Below are 19,565 nucleotides of genomic sequence, written 5' to 3'. Positions count from 1 at the left end.
AGAGTCTTCAAAGCCCAGGGGCTTGAATCTCTTCTATATAGCTGTTCAGCTATGCTTCTTAACGACCTAGCTATCAAAGTGTGTGTCTCCATTTCCCCCAGAAAAGTGTTGAGCGAAATAGTGGTGAAGACTGTAGATCATGGGAAGTAGCATCAAGGTCTTTGCTGGTTAGCTTTTCTTAGAAGAAGCCACATTAGTTTTTATTCACTACTGCACAGAAAATTGTTTCTGATCATGGATAGTTTGAGGAATTAATATGGGACGTAGAGCTGGAATCATCTGAATGCTATTTAGATTACTGCTAATAATTCCTGTTATATTTGGGAAGTGTGGATTACAGAAGATCTTTTGGTTTGAGAAAAACCTAGCATATTAACCTGGTAATTCCATTGCAGATTGGCTAGAGGCCTATAGAATAGGAATATCACATGCAAAAGGAACTTGAAAATATGGGTATACAGTACTGCAATGCTTTTAGTTAGCCATTGTACTACATAGAACACAGCCCAATTTGCAATCAAATGGAAGGGGAAATGGATAGGATAGTCTTTAAGTGAGACAGGATTGATAAGATGTCTTATCTTTTTTAGTGGCTTGACCATAAACTCAACTGGGTGTGCTAACGACCCCCAACCCTGTATCTCTAGGTTTTGAAAAATGTTGGATATAGAACAAAGGGACAGTCACCAGCTTGGGCTATCCTCAGTAAATGCACAAATCAGGCTTTCGTGTGGTCTTGTAGTGTTTCACAGTTCAACCTTAGCATAATGAGGGAAGCCATCATTTCCCAAGTGTGGGAAATGGCTATTTTGGAGTCATGGACTATGTGCTTGGAAAGGGTGGTAGTTTCCTATTTCCCATTCAGCTAGGAAAATGCTCAATTGTTTCAAAGCACAAGTGCTAAGGGATGGAAGGTGCTGACAAATCTCTGGATTCAGCCAGAATAACAATTAACTTCTGTACAAGTGGATTTGATTTTCTCCGAATATATATGCTGGCCCAGTGTTTGGCTGGATGAGGACAGTACACGAGGGACACAGAAAATATACAGCAGAAAAATAATTATGCACATCTAGAAGGTTGTACATATATCTAAGCTCGATGACTAAGCAGCCCCCTTAAGGCCATAGTTCCGCCCCTTTGGCTGAAACCCTATGGATCCACGGAACGCAGCGCTGCCTGCCCTGTCTAGACTCTGCTAACTGGTAGCCACTCACACCCCAGGGGCTTCAGACGGAGCTCTTTCCTACAACATAACAGCGTTGATGGGCGGTAGGGTTGCAAATCATTCCGCTTTGGGAGTGGGGGCACTTTAAAATCCCTTTCCCACCCGCCCCCGCATGGCTCATCATGCCCCTCAACTGAGCCCTCAGAAAGTCAGGAGGCGCATCCTCGCCTCCATTTCAGGAGGCTCCCTCCCTCCAGCAGCTTCCGCCCGTGATACCAGACCGACATCCTTCTGCCTCCCAAGAGACAGAGACAGACCTTTTGAACTCCAACTCCCATCAGCCCCAGCCGGCAAAGCCGACGGCGACGAATGACGGGGGCTGTAGTTTAGCAGAACCTGAAGTCCCCTAAGGTGGCCTCCAGCCACGCTTTCGTTCTCGACCCCCTAGCTACGTGCAAACACCTTGTGAAGTGCTGCCGAACTAAGACCATGTTCATATTTAAAAGGGGTGCGCGTCAGTTAAATAATAATTGGGGGTGTTATTGGGTTATTGTTCTTATTTTGATTTTATATATTTTGATTTTTTATGTGAACGATCTGAGACATTCGGGTATAGGGCGGTATATATTCAATAAATAAAATAAAATAAAATAAAATAAAATAAAATAAAATAAGAAGGTTCCCCCCCCCGACGATTTCCGTCACTTCCGCCGGAGTGTCAGCGGCGCCTTTTAAACCCCAGCATGGCCGGCATACTTTTTCCGCCCCGCCCCGCCCTTTTCCGTCACATCCGATGAGTCAAGGTCCCGCCCCTTCAAAGGGATAGCGGAGAGAAGCCCCGCCTCACCAGCGCCCGTTCTTGGTCCTAGAAGGAAGCGGAAGTGACGTCCAGCGCCCAGTAGTTGGTGGGAGAGCCGGAAAGAGAGAGGGGGAGGGGCCGGGCCCGGGAGCCGGAGGGAGCCGCGGAGCAGCCGCCACCGTCGCCGCCGCCGCCGCCACCGGGACCCCAGGTAGGCGCCCGGGAGGTGGGGCGTCCGCGGAGGGAGGGGGAGACGTCCTTTCCTTTGGCTCCTGGCCGCGGGCGGGGGCGCCGGGGAAAGTTGGTTGCCATAGAGACAGCAGCCTGTGGGGTCGGGAGGGGGAAGAGGGGAGAGTTGTCACCTGGAGGGAGGCTCTGGGCGCTTTTCACAAGCGAGACGGGCAGAGCTTCCTGGGGGAGCGGGCCAGGTGGGGCCCATGAGGAGGAGGCGGGAGAAAGAGGGGCTTCTCTCCCCTCAGGCTCATGGAGGGGGCAGGCGTCGCTCAGTCTTGGGGGTGTCCAACCTCGTGGAGTGAAGTGTTTTATGTTTTCCCCCGAAAGGAAGGCTTTTTGGAAAGGGGTGGGCGTGGGGTGGAAGGTGGCCCTTCTGAGGGTGCGAGGGAATACAGCAAGTAGCACCTGGCTGAGTAGGTTTTATTAACTTGCTTGATTTCTTTATATGCAACTATCCCTTTGCCCTTTTAATGACTAGTTCAGGGGATATGGGCTCATTTAGAAGCGTGAGGGGGGCAGAGAAGCAAAGATGGGTGCCATGATGGGAAGATCTTAGGGACCTATAGGGTGGCATTGTCATAGTAACAGGAGATAGTTGGTCATGCTCTGCTCTCTCCTTTGATGTGACTCATCACTCCTTATCTTAAAAAGTTCTGGGTATCATTGGGCAAAGAGATCAGATAGCGAGGTGGAGACCTGGCCTTTTGAATGAGATGGTTGGGTGGAGGCACCTTCTCATTACTGTTGGATAAGAAAGATGGAGAAGGTGGGAACTTTTTCCTAGGAGATAATCTGCTCACTCTGTTGATGTTGAAAAGACATCAACATAAAAGACACAACATAAAGATTTCACCACCCTCTCCCCTCAGATAACAGAAGTGTGTAGAACAATGATCATTGTTTTTATAACAATGTATTTTATTTTACTGCCTTCCAAATCTATGTATTGCCTTTTCAGTGTATGAGACAGTTTGCATAAATCTTTGGAGAAGTTTGAAAGAGAGTGGCTCTGATACCAACAACCTCATATTATCAGAGGGTCTGAAAGTATAGTCTCTTCCATCACTTTTTAGTAATACACATATATAAATATACTCCAGCTTGGGTTTAATTCACTTTCTTATTTGTCTTTGTTTTGTTACAGTTTGTGAAGTTTCTTTACAGGTGCTTCAGGGTAGTATAAGGGGTTTACTATATAGATCAGCCTTCCCTAATCTGGTGCCCTCCAGATGTTTTGGTCTCCTATCAGCCCCAGCCTGCTTGACCAACAGAAATTAATAGTCCAGCAAAATTTGGATAGCACCACCTTGGGAAAAGCTGGTATAGATTATAAGTCTCTCCCTTACTGATATTCCTTGTGATTCTTCCTACAATAGTAGAAAACAACATAGAGCTGAGGGCCTATTATTTGACTTTTACTCTCATCCTTTTTGATGGAAATATTTTCTGGGTGTTTGTGCTCGAATCCTTTTCCCCATTGTCATCAAAGCTGTATGCCTTGATGTTAAATGTTAATTTTTTTTAAAAAGTTGACTGCAATTCCATTCCTACAAGGGGGCAAGATGGCCGAAATCAGTGACCTTGATCGTCAGATTGAGCAGTTGCGGCGCTGTGAGCTCATCAAGGAGAGCGAGGTCAAAGCCCTCTGTGCCAAGGCCAGGTGAGTGTTGCCTGACATCTATAAGAATACCTGTTCTAAGACTGTAAAATGCAGCCAATTATGGTGTAGAGTGTCTGTGTGAGACACATTTCCTTTTCTTTCTCTGCAGAGAGATCTTGGTGGAAGAAAGCAACGTCCAGAGAGTAGATTCCCCAGTAACAGTGAGTCTTGCTTTTAAGCGAATGTTCATCTGTGTTTGGGGACTCAAATGCTGGCAGCAATAACACCTGAACTTTTTATTTTATCCTTTAAAAAAATTGCTGTCACAAGGCATTTTACAAATAAGACACTGAAGCATGCTGCTGATTTTTTTAAAAAAAACATCCTTTGAAGCAGGTTGAGGGAGGCCAAAGGTGACTTTCTAGGACACTATCTGGCCTTCAGAACTATTCCATATGCCATGTTACTGTGTAATATCCTCATGTGTTTTTGCCTCAATTGGAACATGTGCTTGAAATGTAATCATGTCTCTTTCCTGGATGGAAATTTGGTGTGTGTCTGCGTAGGTGTACAAACCTCTTGAGTTTTGCCTGACTGGAATGTAGTCTTGTATAAGAGGTACAAGTCACAGCTGTTTCTCCATCCATTTCTGCCTTTGGCCTCATTCCCTACTAGCAGGCAGAAACTGGACACAGGCCAACAGTGGAATGTGAACAAGGTTCTCCTCTCTTGCCTTAATGAATGAACAGTAACAGAAGAAAAAGAATATCAAAACACAGCTCCTAGATTCTTCTGAAAGTTCCAAAGTTCTTTTGAATAAGAGGAATGACAGAGGGAACACATATTTCCCTGGGGGTGTAGTTTCAAGAATGTTGTGCTATCACCAAAAATGCCATGCCCGTGCCAATCTAGTGCTTACTGGTGGGCAGAGAGAAAGGCCTTGGTCTTTCAGATATACTGGACTAGGTATGATAGTAGTAATAGCCACCTTGAGAACATTAAAGAGTTCAATATTCTTTCCAGGTTTGTGGGGATATCCATGGCCAGTTCTATGACCTTAAAGAGCTCTTCAGGGTGAGTACTGCTCAGGCATCCAATTCCAGTGCCCAACTTCAGCTTTCAAGCTCTCCTGGGACAATATATTTACCTGCCCTTTGTTTCTCTCCTGCAGGTGGGTGGTGATGTGCCTGAGACCAACTATCTCTTCATGGGTGACTTTGTCGACCGTGGCTTCTACAGTGTTGAAACATTCTTGCTACTGCTGGCGCTCAAGGTTAGTAACGACCTTTGCCCTTAATATATCCAAGGATGCTTTCCTTGTTCTACCTGAATAGAGATGTTGGGAATTCTGGGTTACATAACATTTCCATGTCTGTGGTCTATGCCGGTTTGATTGTTTTCCCTTACAGGTCCGGTACCCTGACAGGATCACCCTGATCCGTGGCAACCATGAGAGCAGACAGATCACCCAAGTATATGGCTTTTACGATGAGTGCCTGAGGAAATACGGCTCTGTCACCGTTTGGCGCTACTGCACTGAGATCTTTGACTACCTCAGCCTCTCTGCTATCATTGATGGCAAGGTAAGCATGCTGTGTGTGTTTATGATGGTAGGAGTATTTGAGAAAGAGTGTGTGCACACCATCACTGTGTGCAGGGCTTTCCAGAGTACTAGAGGCCCTGTCCCTGCGGCAAGGGCCTTACAACCTAAAAAACACTTAGGTTTTCTGGTGTGAGAATAGAGTGCAACAGTTAGACTAAAGTGGGAAGGCAACAGCATGAGTTTCAATGTGGTGGGTGGGGAGGTGCTGTTTGGCCCTAGAGCTTCTATTTGCAGCTTTCCAAATGCACACATTCCTTTTCTGTTGCAGATTTTCTGTGTCCATGGTGGTCTGTCCCCATCCATTCAGACACTGGACCAGATTCGAACGATAGATCGCAAACAGGAGGTTCCTCATGATGGTCCCATGTGTGATCTTCTTTGGTCTGACCCTGAAGGTATATTTGTGCAAGGAGTGGGGTGGTTTTGTGTGTGTGTGTGCACGCTATGCATGAAGGAGAAAGGAATCTTTGCGCATTGGATATGGTTAAGATGGTTATAGTATTTGTTCCAGGAAAAGTTTAATAGGTTAAACAGTATTAGGAGTAGAGCGTACCAGGAAGAGCCGTGTAGCCTAAGCAGAAGGGCTTTGAGCCTTTAATTTTGGCTTAAAATTGCATTGGAACCCAAAGAGGCGGAGTCTGTTACCAAGAGTCCCCAGCAACTTTGATCTGACCTTGTACTTCTGTACAAACTGCTAAAGAGAGATCACAATTGATACGATGGAGTTCTGATCACTCCATGGAACTTATTTAATGAATCTGCCCTGTGATTTTAGTTCTTTGTGTTGTAAGGGAATGAATAGGGTCTCACTTATTGGAAGGCAGAGGACCCTATAGTCTCTGTGGGTTTAATGCCCGATAAACTGCACAGTGAGCTAAAGGAATATTTGTTTATTTGTTTACTTATTTGTTTTAAAGCTTCTATTTCCTGCTTAGTGCAGTATTCCAAAAAGCTCTAAAACAAGAACCTTTGAGTCTTTGATCTAAAGAAGATCAGGTATTTTCTGCCCCCATCGTTTCATCTCACTCTGGTTCTTTTTAAAAGGGGTTGACTGGTAAAAATGGACGTGGAGCAGCCCAAGCGGGGTGGGGTGAGGGCTTTATACGAAATCCTACCTCTTGGCCAATTGCTGATCAGCTTTGTTCAATAAGTTCACCAAGAGCAGCTGCCCTTTCCCCTAGTCGATCATGCCTGGTTCTTAGTTTCCTTTGTGTCGTAAGCCCAGCTTTTCTGTCCTTTGCAGATACCACAGGCTGGGGGGTGAGCCCACGAGGTGCTGGTTACTTATTCGGCAGTGATGTGGTGGCGCAATTCAATGCGGCGAACGACATCGACATGATCTGTCGAGCGCATCAGCTGGTCATGGAGGGGTACAAGTGGCACTTCAACGAAACAGTTCTTACTGTGTGGTCAGCTCCCAACTACTGCTACCGGTGAGGAGACAGAAGGGACGGGTGTGGAATAGCGGGCAGATATGGCAAGCCTAGCACTGTGTACCATTTGAGCTGTGTGGCTTACAGGAGGGATTGCAGGGTCAGTGTGTTGAAGGGTGGAAGGATGGCATTGATGAAACTGGAGGCATCTCATTGTGACCCTTCTCCTCTGCTCTGCACACAGCTGTGGGAATGTGGCAGCCATCCTGGAACTGGATGAACACCTTCAGAAGGAATTTATTATCTTTGAAGCTGCCCCCCAAGAAACTCGAGGCATCCCGTCTAAGAAGCCTGTTGCGGACTACTTCCTGTGAATGCTTTTTCCATCTCCCCCCACCCTCCCCTCGTGCGGCTTCTGTTTTTCTTGTCCTGGCTGGGGTGGGCAGCCTCTTTGAAGTTTGGCAGGGTTCAGGTCTCTTCTCCCCCCCCCCCCCCGCCCCACTCCATTCCCCTTGCCCAATAAACCCTCAGTTCTGGACCCCTTAGACGGAATTGGCCATCTTTTTCCACACTACTGAATTCCCGCCAGTCGCTTTATAGTCTCTTCAGGGCTGCCCTAGTTTTTATTCTCCGCCCGAAACACATTTTTGGGACCTCTGGTCATTGAAAAACCTAGAACTCTGTCGATCTCAGATCACTCCAGGCGAAACCAGGGGGGGGGGGGGAGGTCAACCCAGAAATGGAGAGAAGCTGTAGATCTTCAGAGTTCTATGGTTTCCTTGGGGCGCAGCTGACAGCCTCCCAGCCTAGTTCTCTAGCTCATCTGCAGTGCGACTGGAAATTATTTATAGAGGATGTATCAGATGGAGAGAACTGGACTTGGAAATAAAGAGGAAACCAGTGACCAAAGAATATCTGCAACTGTTAGGAGGATGAGGTCTCTGGACTAGTTCCCTGCTTCTACGTCACTTAGGTGCTTCCTGGTTTAACTCTTTTTTAAAACAAAAATATTTTTACTTTTTGGTCAGCTGATCTTTGAATTCCGGTTTTGGTGCCATTCCATAGCATTTAAGCAGAGAATAGGAAGTGCTTCAAACCTTGCTGTGTCTGGTTGCTGGAAGACCTAGAACGCTGGTTTCTTCGCACTTCGGTGTATAATCTGCTTGAGCTACATGGAATAGATGAACATAGACTGGGAAGTGGTTCCTCTGTGTGCCGCCATATCTCATTCCCACTTTCCTCAAACATTTATTGGCCACTGGAAGGTTAAACTCCCCACCTTTTTGCCAGACTTTGCAAAAAAATAAAATTAAATTAAAATAAAGTAGACTTTCTGGTCACTGGAGGATGCAAATGCTTTATGAAATCCATTTAAATTTTTTGTGGTGGATTTATTAAATGTATTGGCAAATCTATATCCTGTTTATCCCCCTCCCTGCCACTCCTTCTCCTTGAGTGGGGAGACTGGGACCATATCACGCTAGTTAATTTGACCAATGGGGCGTGTTCTCTGTCTCTCTCCATCCCTCCATATCCTACCCCCTGTGGAGTTGGTGTATCCAAATCCCACCCACCACAGGGTCAAAATCTCCCACCCCCTCCCCTTTATTCCTGTGAAGGGATACTCACATTCAATCCAGATATCTACTTAGAGTTAGAAGGGGAAGGTGGAACTTCCTGCCACTTTTCTTACGTCTAGGAGTGCTTTCCCCTCCGATGATCTGTCTCTTGCTCTAATCTTATTTTGTTTTCATTTTGGGTTTTTTCCTATTTACAACTTTTAGATAAAAAAAATCTAATAAAACTAAAAAAAAAAATTGACATTTTGTACATTGCGTATTTCTGTGTCCACATGATTTGTGAGCAGGGTGCATATTGAATGCTGCCAGATCCTGGGCGGAAATATCTGTGTAGGTGTCCTCCTTGTCATTCCTTACCTCCCAAACCTGCTTGGCTCCTGCAAAGAGTGGAGGGTGAGATGAGCTCCATACGATCACTGTTGGGGAGTGTTTCCACTTCCTTTATTGAGTTGAAGCTGACAGAATATAGGGTCAAGCAATCTTCACGGCCTTCAATCATGCCACAGGGAGAATCTGTCTACCGCAGAGCTTGTTATCTAATATATGATACTACTACTTCCTACATTTTTTACAAACGAGTTTCTCACTTGATGGCGCTGCTTCTCAAGGCAGGTTGATGCTACACACACCCATCAATACTTCCTGCCCCAAAACTGTGCTCTGCAACTGAGAACTGCCCCAATTTATTTAACCTGTTTTGGTGAAATGTCTTTAAAGGATCTGCTGAAGCCTTCCGACGTATAACTTAAAACCAGTCAAGCTGTCTGGCAGAGCAGAAATCTAAGCTGGAATTTCAGAATTCTAGCTTGCTTAAATATGTCATGGAAGAAAACAGACGTACACTATGTTGTGACCTTAAAAATGTTTAATTATAAGACAGGCAGGATACAGACAAGTTTACCCTTCCCAACATGGACAGTAATAAAGAAACAGGGAAAGCCATGAAATCTAGCAGGGGAAACAGAATACCTAGAAGACAGGAATTCCAGGGTTTGTGGGAGGAGCAAGAGTTAGAGCATAGGTGGCTGAGAGCCAGGATAGCCAGAGGGGGGCCCATAGACGCGAGGTGGAGGTGGGTAGGGTGTGAAGCTGAATTTGAAAGGGGGAAAGGAGGAGGTATCCGGAGGTTCTGTTCCCCCAAGGAAAGGAATAATATCCAGCCCATTCCAACTCGCCGGGAGCATAGGTCTGAAATCTGATTGCTCAGGAGGTGACTTGGTAGTTGGGGATGATGGAGGAGCTGCCATTTCTTGACTTGGGCTGTGGGGGAAAGATGAGGGGTAAGTCAAACACTGATAAAAGTGCAGGTGCCTCCCATTTGAGTGGCTTGACATGACTAAACTTCCAACTGCGTGTATCTACCCAACTACGCCTCCCCACAAACAGCTATAGTTTTTCTGTATGCTACTGGTTCTGGCTTCCCCATAGATAATGCTACAGCCCTGAATGTCTTTTCTGCATTCTCACCTTGCATATTCTTCCTGTTAAATGTCACATTGTGCCACAGTAATCAGTACATGGTTAATTCTGGTTCTACCACAGAATGGCTTTGGTAAGGGCCAAACACCTTACTCAGAGATTTCTGCACTGGGTTGGGTTCAAGAGTAAGACGGAGTGATGAAGGATGCTTAGGATTCAAATCTTGTGAATAATCAGAGACTCCGCCATTGCATGCAGCTGGTGACAATTTGTGGCTGCTCTCTTACGAATCAAGCACTAACATAAGTAAAGTGGTGTTTACTCACTAAAGGCTGCAGGTTATCTATTTATGTAGGTTTTTAAGAGACTGCTCTAGTGGCTTTTTTCATCATGGGCATGACCCTTGCTTTGTAACTTGCTTTACAACTGTATCTTCCAGTAAGTTAAATGTTGGTTAGCAGATACTCTGGTATGTCAGGCAGACTTCTACTTACTTTTAAAAATAGTTTTCAACTGGCACAAGTACATTTATTTGTTCAACACACCAAAAAATAGGGGTGGGGGTGGGGAACATCACAACTGGTACCCAACTGCTAACAAGAGAGGGCAATACCTATTTTCAGACTAAAAAGCAAAGTGAACTTACAAATATGCTAAAGACACTTGTAATGCCCTGGAGCCAGGGTGGCCATGGTAGTGCCCTGCAGATGTTGCTGAACTCCCATCTCCCATCAGCCCCAGTCAGCATGGCCAATGGTCAGTGAGGAGGGAAGTTGTAGACCATAGCATATGGAGGGCACCATGTTGGCTAATGTTTAGAGTACAGTGGTACCTCGGGTTACAGACGCTTCAGGTTACAGACTCCACTAACCCAGAAATAGTACCTTGGGTTAAGAACTTTGCTTCAAGATGAGAACAGAAATCACACGGTGATGGCGCGGCGGCAGCGGGAGGCCTCATTAGCTAAAGTGGTACCTCAGGTTAAGAACAGTTTCAAGTTAAGAATGGACCTCCAGAATGAATTAAGTTCTTAACCTGAGGTACCACTGGTCTTTGCCAGGTGCAGCTGCAGCAATTCTCAAAGTAAATTTTGGACAATGGGCACATAAAATCATAGAAGTGTTGAGTTGGAAGGGACCACGAGGGCCATTTGGTCCAGCCCTCTGCAATGCAGGAATCTTTTGTCCAACATGGGGCTCAAACCCTCAACCCTGAGAATAAGAGTCTCGTGCTCTACTGACTTGTTTACAATGCCATGATGTAGCTGTAGATAATTCCAGTTACAGTGGTACCTTGGTTCTCGAACTTAATCCATTCCAGAAGTCCATTGATGCCATCAAAAGGAAAAAGTGCCCATTGCCAAGTGGGTTTTTTTGTTCTTCAACTTATTAGGCGTGGCAAGAAATCAGAGCACTTCAAATAATTGCCTGGGTATCTTAAATGCTGTGAGGGTGCTTTCAAATCAGCCCTACCCCTCTAAAAACATTTATACCTGTTTATACCCTAAGACAGGGTTTATTCAGCCACCAAAGGAAACCTGAACACCAGGGGTGATTCAGATCACCCAGGGATGCTCCACACTTATTTTACAAAGGCAGAGGTTTGGCAACACAGCTCTAGAACTCAGGGAATGTGACATGGCTGGCTCACCTGCCGTAGGGTGAGGGTGCCCCCCGCAAGCCATGGAAGGCGGCTGGGTGCTGCACATAAGCCTCTGCTCCGCTGGGATTGATCCCTGCAGGGGGGTAGAAGGAGCAAGAAGGGTGTGGAAGTGCAGGTGGTGGCTGTTGCTCCAGAGGTGTCTCCTCTGTCAAGGTGGAGTCGCAGGGGCCTTTCTTGCTCTCTAGGTGGAGGCGAAGTGCAGGTAGGGAAGGAAAAGCAGGCAGAAGGTTATATAATGGGAAAGGGGAATAATAAAACCGTACTCGTATGGATTTAGAAAGCACATAAATGTGGCATAGAGGGAGAACCTCTAGGGACATATACAACTTAAAAATATATATATCCAAAATAACAGGTTCTCTGGAATGTTGTCTGAAATAAAGAGGGAATTCATTATAGTACCTGGGGTTGTGACCTTTTCAGGCAAGGGCCCTCTAGCAAGTTTGTGCTATCAAGGCAGAGCAGGATGTGATTGTAATTGTGGGGAAATTCAGAGGAGGCAAAAATATGAAGCAGCAGGTATAATTTAATGAGTTATAGGACTTGGGGTGAGGGAAGTGATGGGATGTTGTGGCGGGGGTCGCAAAAGTCAAGCAGTGAAAGGAAGCAAAAGGTGGCCATTGTATGTGGCATTGTAAGAAATGGATATACATAGGGCAGTGAGCAGCTACCAAGAGTTAAGGATGGTGAGGAGGCCCACAGAGTATCCACTTAAATGATCCTCACTTTGTTTAATGATGCCTGGAGAGAAATGTTGTGTTTTGCTTTTAAATCAGTGGAAGGAGACAGAGACCAGACAATGTCTTATGAAGCTAAGCGACAGAATAAGGTATGTTTGTTTCTCTTACCATTTTCCCCCATGTTGGCTTCACATTCATTTGCCTTCATTTTCCTCTTGATTCGGGCCTCGCGTTCCCTAAATTTTGTAAGGGGGACCATAATAAGATGTGGAAAAGCAATGGTAGAAGCCAGGGGCAGACTTTAATAATATGGTGCCCTGAGCAAGGGCAAAAATCCCGCCCCCCCCCCAAATATTTCTTATTTTCTCAATAATTCCTTTTGGCATGGTTGCTTTTTTAATGGATCATCTCAGCAGGAGGTACCAGTATAAATTTAGTAGTAGCAGTTGTTATGAGCCCATTCATTTTGGCACCCTGTGATTCTCCAGCCCAGTGAACTACAGTATTTCTCCAGTGAGGACAAGCCATTTCCGTATGGTCTACGCCCCCCCCCCGCCCCCCTGTCAGTGGCAAACATTTTGGGAAGGGAATCACTGCTGCCAGCTAATATGAGGGCTGAAATAGCTCCTCTCTATGGCATTGCCATCTCTCCTGATTGGGTCAGTTCACCTTTTGCTGTTCATGCCGTTCTCCCGGAAGCCCTTTGCGAAAGGGTTGCTTTCTATCTTCATCTGAGTGATCTGGGAGGGGAGGAAACAGGAAAATGTTAGGTAGGCAATTGAAAGGATATGATTAGATGTATACGCACATATACAGTATTTTTATGTTTTATGAGATTTGGTTTAGCGTACGAGCACAGATATATGATCAATCTTTCCACTTTTGTATTATGTTTTCAAAAATGATAGAATACTGGCATATGCTGACAGCATATTCAAGTTTCAGAACCTGGAGCAAAACTTTTGCGTGGGCTTCTGTAATAGAGAAGGAGACAGTCAACAAAGGCAGCTCTCCTAAACACCTCTCTTTCTACTCTTGCTGGTACTAGTACTTACCTAGATATGAGCTGATTGCTGTGTTACTGTTTTTTCCATGTTTGGGGCTGTATATACTGTATATACAGTGCTTTTTTCTGGGGGTACGCAGGGGTACGCATACTCATAAACATTTTGTGAATCTAAGTTTGGCCTCATAGAGGTACAGTATTCCAGTATGAGTAGGAAAATGAGAGTACCCCTAAACATTTTTTTTAAGCTCTCTCTCTCTATATCTATATCTATATCTATATCTATATCTATATCTATATATCTGTCTGAACTGTTCAAAGTGGGTATGCGTGCAAAATAGCTTTTAACCAATCTAGTGCTCTTCAGAAGTATTGGGCTACAACTCCCATCAGCCCAGGCCGGCACATAATAGGAGGAATGAGACAGAAGCACTGTTTTAAGAGCGGAGGAGGGATATATAGTGCAATAGCTATTGTAGACCCTGTGTGAGAGTAGAGGAATTGCACTGAATAATAGTTTTGTTAAGGGATATTAAGGTCCAAGGAAATGGTTAAATAACAGAGAAGCTGAATTTGTGTGTGGGGGGGTATATTTTAGGGCAGAAACTTACAAAGGAATATCGCAAAACATGGAAAGACTCCCGATGAAAGGTAAAGGCTCTGACTGAGTAGAGGAAAGGATATTTTGGTTGGGAGGTATGAAGAGCTATTCAAAAGCGGAAAGAAACACAGGAATGGAGTAATAAATAAGGACACATAGGGGAGATACAAAATGATGAGGGCTGCACGGGCCCATGCGGAGGTGGAAGGGCACCATTCAGCATGAGGTGAAAGGTGGTGGAGTGAAGGGATATGGCCAGGAGGAGAAAGGAGCTGAGGTGATTTAGAGGTGGAAGAATCCTGAGGAGAAGCCATTGCGTTCTAGCTGTAATGGCATCAATAGGTGTGGGTGAGCAAGTGAAGAAGGGAGGCCTCAGACCTGAGTTTGATGGAAGTGGACAAGTAGGGGAAGAGAGCTTCATAGGAAGGCGGAGGGCGTCAACAATCCCGGATTTCATGGAGGTAAGTGAAATGTAAGGTTTGCCCCATGTCACAGAGATGCCAAAAAAAGTGTGTGTGTGGGGGGGGAATATACTTTTGCAGCACTATTTAAAAGGAAAAGTGTCACATGAGGGGGCGAAGGGATATGGCCAGAGAAAAGGAAAACAGGCCATTTTAGTGACGTAGAAATGCTCAGGGAAGGTCAGTGGAGTTCCAAAATGTGCAGTGTTGGAATGGTTTTTAGTTTGCTGTGATTTTTCCTGCTGTATTGATAGTGAGTCGCATGGGATTAAATTGAAAGCGAAGTCACTTAGGATCCCTTGCGCCTGCCCCTCTGGACATGGGTTTCGGTTGCTACTTAGAAGTGAGGGGAAAATGCTGTGTGTGTGTGTGTAAAACCCTTGTGAAAACAGAGGCATCTTCTTGCCACACTTCCACAAAATAGCGGTGGTGGTTCAGGAATATGTTGATGGATTAATATTTGTGCCAATTCCAGAGTGTCTCTAAGGAAATGAGCATTGGAAGGCTGCCGTTTCTGGAGCTTGGTGAAAAGAACAGGCACAAAAAATAATATGGAGTGGGGTGTTGGTCTCACAGAAAGCTAAATTAACTTTCTGGGGAGGGTCTCCTGTACTATTTCTCTAAAATGAAGCTGTGTCTCACATTTGTGCTTCTATTCTAAACACATTTCCTCTGAAGTTCTTTAGAATTTGAGTTGATGTTCGCCTGAGAATTCTCAGGACTGCCGCCTTATTTTAATGGCCAGTTTTTTATTTGATTATCATTTGCTGATGAAAAAAAGTGCCTTTCCTTCAGGGATAAGCAATGGGGGTGGGCAGTGAGGGCGGGAAATGGATAAATCATTTGTCCAAGGTGACACATCGCTGCTTCCTGCCACCAATGGGGAAGGGCCTTTTAGATGCAAACATTAAATTTATAACAGCAGCCTTGTTTCTCACCTGTGGGTTCTGGTAGGCCGTGACAGTCAGAAACTGGGTCTCGGGAAAGGTGAAGGAAGCGCAGCCACTGCCTGCCCCACGGCGTCCTCCGGCTCCAACCACATGTATCCTCGGCTGGTAACGATGCATGGAGTGAACAATCAGCTGAGAAGGGGGTGCAAGAGCCAGAGGTGAGTCTTATTATTTATTTACTTGTCCAAACAGTTTTTCCTACTATATTTCATTTTTAATGCAAACAGATATTTTAGCTCCCGTTATAGTCAGGGCCAGTGTAAATTCTGTGAATCTGCCCAAAGCACAGGCTTTTTTATGTTAACTTGCAGGATTCACTCGCTTAAGAATCTCTGTTTTATCGTACATTAAGAAGGAGAGCAAGATTCTAGTCCTCACAGCTACATAATGAGGCTTCAGTCCCTGGTGAAATCACATGGACCGAGTAGACTTCTAATGATCCAAATATGGGGCTTCAGGGAGCTGCATAGTTACTTGCTCTTTCTCATGAATGATGGAAGCAAAATAAATTATGCACAGAATCACAGAATTGTAGAGTTGGAAGGGAGCCCGAGGGTCATCTAGTCCGACCCCCTGCGATTCTGGAATCTCAACTACAGCATACGTGAGAGAGAAAGCAATATATCTACGTGTGTTTAGTTTATATAATTTGCAGATGATGTAGAATTACAGAATGCTGGAGGAGATTTTATTTTAAGCACAAATTGTACAAAACCCTGGGTATGTCTCTTTGCTATATAACCCATAGCCATAATCCGTTATTGTTATCAATCTGAACTGCCCGATATCTGTTAGTGCCATTCTTTTAACCCATTTTCCCTTGAGGCGCTCAGAGCATTCCCTACAGCTATATTCCTTTCCACCTAATATCCTATGGTTCCATATAGCCTCATGCCCAAAGTGCCCTTTCCCCACTGGCCATACATGTCCATGGGGATCCAGTGTGTTGTTGGTGAGCTTGAGCCGGTGGAAGGATACAGGTTGGCGCATCCAGTGGGCGCCTGATGCAGGCGAGTCGGGGTGGATGTAGACCCTGTCTGGTGGGGGCAGTTCAGCCTTGCCACTGGCGTCCCACCGCTTGCCATGCCATTTGTACCGGGAGCTGCCCACCGGGACCACATCCACTAGCAGCAGGTACTTGGCTTCAGGATCCAGTCCTGTTACTGAAACTTTCAGCTGTGGAAACATCCGCCTGCAAAGTTGATTAAAAATGTGGGTTAGAATATTTTAATTGGACAGGCAGTGGCGGGAGGGGTGGGGGAGAGGTTTCATCAGTGAGACATAACAAAAGTCAGGGGGGAAAATAGGACCACCACTTACTCCTGCTGCCGCCGCCACCCTCAGCAGTAGTTGGCACAAAATTTTTTTTTTTTCATTTTTGATGCTGACAAATTCAGAAAAATAAAAGAGCAGGGTGAGTGATCCTGTCATACTGGACTTCTATGTACAGGGAAAAGTGAAGAAAATTAACAGTTCCTGATGATATACATCCCATCTCAGTACTAAGCTCCATACAACACAGCAGAAACTCCCTAAAATAGTTCAAGTGTGCATATATATGCCTCTGACATGAAGGTTCCATTAGTTGCAGATAGTTGTATTCTGTGTGTGTGTGTCTAAGTCTAAGTGTCTAATCTTTCCAAAGTCATCTCAGCTAGTGATCATCATTACATCATGTGGCATTGAATCCCGTGGATTAATTCCGAGTAATGTGAATAAGTTATTTCGTCTTTTGTATGCTTTGAATGTACTGTCTATCATTTCATTTTGATGACACTTTGCTCCAGGATCTAGTATGGAACTTACAGGAGGAATGAAGGAAATAGAGAGCTATGTTTACCAGCCTCTACTCTTCCTTGATTCTGAGTTTCTTGAGCAGTAATTTCTAAGGAGAAAGGGGAGATGCACTGACTCTGATTACTCAGTACTGGGAAAGATGCAATCTGCATTGGCTCAGAAGCATTGGTTTTGCATGTGGCTGGGGAATCTCTGGCACTGGACAGGGTTCTGGAGCTCAAGGTCCACTTTTTTCTCTTTTACCTCCTGCTTGGCATCTCACCTGCCTGCCTTGGTGATGATCATCTCTGTACCAATCCCACTGAAACGCTTCCAAAGTTCTCCATTCTCCAGGCTCATCCGTACTCCCGGGGGTAGGCGTGTAGTTGGTGGGGGGCCGGATGGGAGAGGCTGGCCTGTCCCATAAGGGAGGCCAGAAGCAGAGGGCAGGAGGCGCCCTGGGGGTTCCAACCCAGGGAAGAAGCTATCCAGCTTAGGGGCAGCATCAAGTTCTGAGGGCAGGGAAGAGAAGAGAAGGGAACAAGTCAGAAAAGAGGACTGATGGAGCTGAGGGATATTGGTTGAGCTGGTGGGGGGGGGGCGGGAAAGACAGGGGCTTGCAGGCAAGACTGAGGGGCTTCATCCCAGGAATTTGTCACCCTCCTGCTGGTTTCCGCCTGTTTGCTCCCCCCTCACATCTCCCCCGACCAGTTGGTCTTGGGTGCTAAAAGTCCAGCTGATGGGAGCAGGAAGCAAGCAATGGAATTTATGTGAATTTTGCATTTCTTCTGTCCCAGCCTGCCCTCCCACTGGCCTGTTAAACCCACAACCGCTTTCTTCTTTTCTGGGTACCGCTGTGTCCTACTCATGCCCCTCCTTTGGGTGCCTGCTCTCAGCCTTCCTCTTGTCCCCCCCCCCTTCAGATTCTAAGTCCTACATTTCTCCCAGAGCATAAAGCAACTCTGGCCTCCAAATCCCTTTGCCCCATTCAACCATCTCTGAGAATTCAGCAGTCTTGGTTCCCACCCAGTCCCCATTCTGTTCTATCCCACTTCTCTCCTGCCAAGCACAGAAGTCCTGGGTTGCAGACTTCCCCCTCCCCTTTCTCTAAACCACTCTCCCTCCCAAAGAACCTGGAAGTCCTCCTTATTATAGTTCCATCTGCTCTAATCTCTTAAGACATTGCAATTCCACCCCACTCCCATTCTAAAGAATCCCACAAACTGTTGCTCTCACATGTTTCCGTTCTTTGATCCCACCCTTCTTCCAAGGAGTCTAGGGAAGCATATGCGGTCTTCTTCCTCAACAACCATGTAAGGTAGGTTATATTAGATTGAGACATGGTGACTGGCCCAGCATCAGCCAGTGGCTGAAATGAGGATGCACTTCAGCTCAGCCAACATTTTTGGTATGTGATTGCTCCTTTACTCACCCTTGTAATCTTACTTTGGCTTTTAATTTCCCTCCCCCTCCCCCTCTCCCACCACCTCCACCACCTTCCCCACCACCATATCCCAATTTCTCACCTGGATATCTGAAGGCTTCGTATTGAGGTGCCTGACCCTGGGGATACCCAGCCCCGGGAGGTGGGGGAGGTCGCAGAGGATAGGAGCCCCCATACTGTGAGAACATCTCTGTGGGGTGATACATGGGGTGCTGCAGGAAGCCTTGGAGCCAGGACTTCTGGGTTCTCTGGGAAAGGAGTGAGGACCTAGTGGGTTAGAACAGGTGAGACTGGAAGCCAGGGCTCCTGCTTTCTCTGGGTAGGAAGGAAGGTCTAGAGGGTTAGAGGGATGGTGCAAGTCGTAAGGGGACCTCTGGGGGAGTGGGGTGCAGAGTAGGAGCCTGGAAGGAAGGGAGGCTGTTCGGCTAGAGCAGGGTTGAGGGGCTGGGAGCCAGCTTTCCCCAGTTCTGTCTCTGGAGGCAAGTCTGGGATGCATCCACCCTGCAGATCCTCTCTTTCCCTGAGGAGCCCCTGGCTGGGGCTGTATTTATGATTCTGCTAAGACCCTTTGAAGTGAGACCCCAAATGGCACATTCACACCTCAAGAGGGGAGGGGTTTGGGGCTTAAGGCAGGGGAACAAGGGAGAGAAGTAGCAGGGACATATATATTCTCTGTCACAGGGCGTCCCATCCTTACACACCTCCTAGCTATTTCTGTCAACATTGCTCTATTTTATCCCACTTCCTCCTTCCCTGCTATTTCATCTCTGGCCTGTGTGCTGTCATGCAAGATGTGTGCAGAATCCACTCCCCCCTCCCCATTCCTGTCCAATCCCCACTTCATCTCTTCTGTCCCAATTTAAGCCCCCCCCCATGCCCAGTCCCACCTCAGACTTCATTAAGAACAGTCAGCTGAGTCCCTTTCTGAGCCCACCACTTGATTTCTCCTAATTGCCTAATTAACACCCTTGCTCCAAAGTTTCCTGATTGATCCTGACCTATGGGATCCTTGGTTTACAAGTGGGTGAGGGAGGAGGTGCCATGGTCATTTGTCATCCAGATGTTTTCACAGCTGGACAGGACAGCTGCAAAGGGACTGTCAGATCCTTGGGAGTGCAGAGTAGGTCCTTGAGTTTATATCCACAGTTGGAGAGCCAGGATACCTTGGTTCTCTGGAAGCTCATTGTGGTACAATATTTTCTAAACTGT

At 46.1% G+C, this 19,565-nt stretch overlaps 3 protein-coding genes across 3 annotated transcripts in view; 2 read left to right on the top strand and 1 right to left on the bottom strand.

Moving 5' to 3' along the window:
• The first annotated feature begins 2,058 nt into the window (after positions 1–2,058).
• PPP4C (protein phosphatase 4 catalytic subunit) lies at positions 2,059–8,598 on the top strand. The gene is made up of 9 exons (XM_079950640.1): positions 2,059–2,178; positions 3,756–3,861; positions 3,971–4,022; positions 4,825–4,875; positions 4,973–5,074; positions 5,211–5,384; positions 5,673–5,799; positions 6,648–6,837; positions 7,022–8,598. Exons 2-9 carry the CDS (start codon positions 3,764–3,766, stop codon positions 7,149–7,151), a joined length of 924 nt encoding a protein of 307 aa, XP_079806766.1. The 5' UTR covers positions 2,059–2,178; positions 3,756–3,763; the 3' UTR covers positions 7,152–8,598.
• Positions 8,599–9,204: 606 nt separating this feature from the next.
• Positions 9,205–18,947, bottom strand: TBX6 (T-box transcription factor 6). The gene is made up of 8 exons (XM_079951121.1): positions 18,439–18,947; positions 17,196–17,424; positions 16,061–16,328; positions 15,125–15,268; positions 12,788–12,858; positions 12,287–12,354; positions 11,427–11,619; positions 9,205–9,617 (listed from the first exon to the last, which is right to left on the bottom strand). Exons 1-8 carry the CDS (start codon positions 18,560–18,562, stop codon positions 9,368–9,370), a joined length of 1,347 nt encoding a protein of 448 aa, XP_079807247.1. The 5' UTR covers positions 18,563–18,947; the 3' UTR covers positions 9,205–9,367.
• Positions 15,271–19,565, top strand: part of CORO1A (coronin 1A) — an 83,815-nt gene continuing 79,520 nt past the window's right edge. Inside the window, exon 1 of the mRNA XM_079951118.1 lies at positions 15,271–15,294. The gene's annotated coding sequence lies outside the window, so the exon portion shown is untranslated. The remainder of the gene's footprint in view (positions 15,295–19,565) is intronic.

The sequence above is a fragment of the Podarcis cretensis genome (genome assembly GCF_951804945.1).
Source record: "Podarcis cretensis genome assembly, chromosome: 13".
NCBI lineage: Eukaryota > Metazoa > Chordata > Lepidosauria > Squamata > Lacertidae > Podarcis > Podarcis cretensis.
The sequence above is the reverse complement of the archived record's forward strand: the minus strand, read 5'-3'. Positions and strand labels throughout refer to the sequence as shown.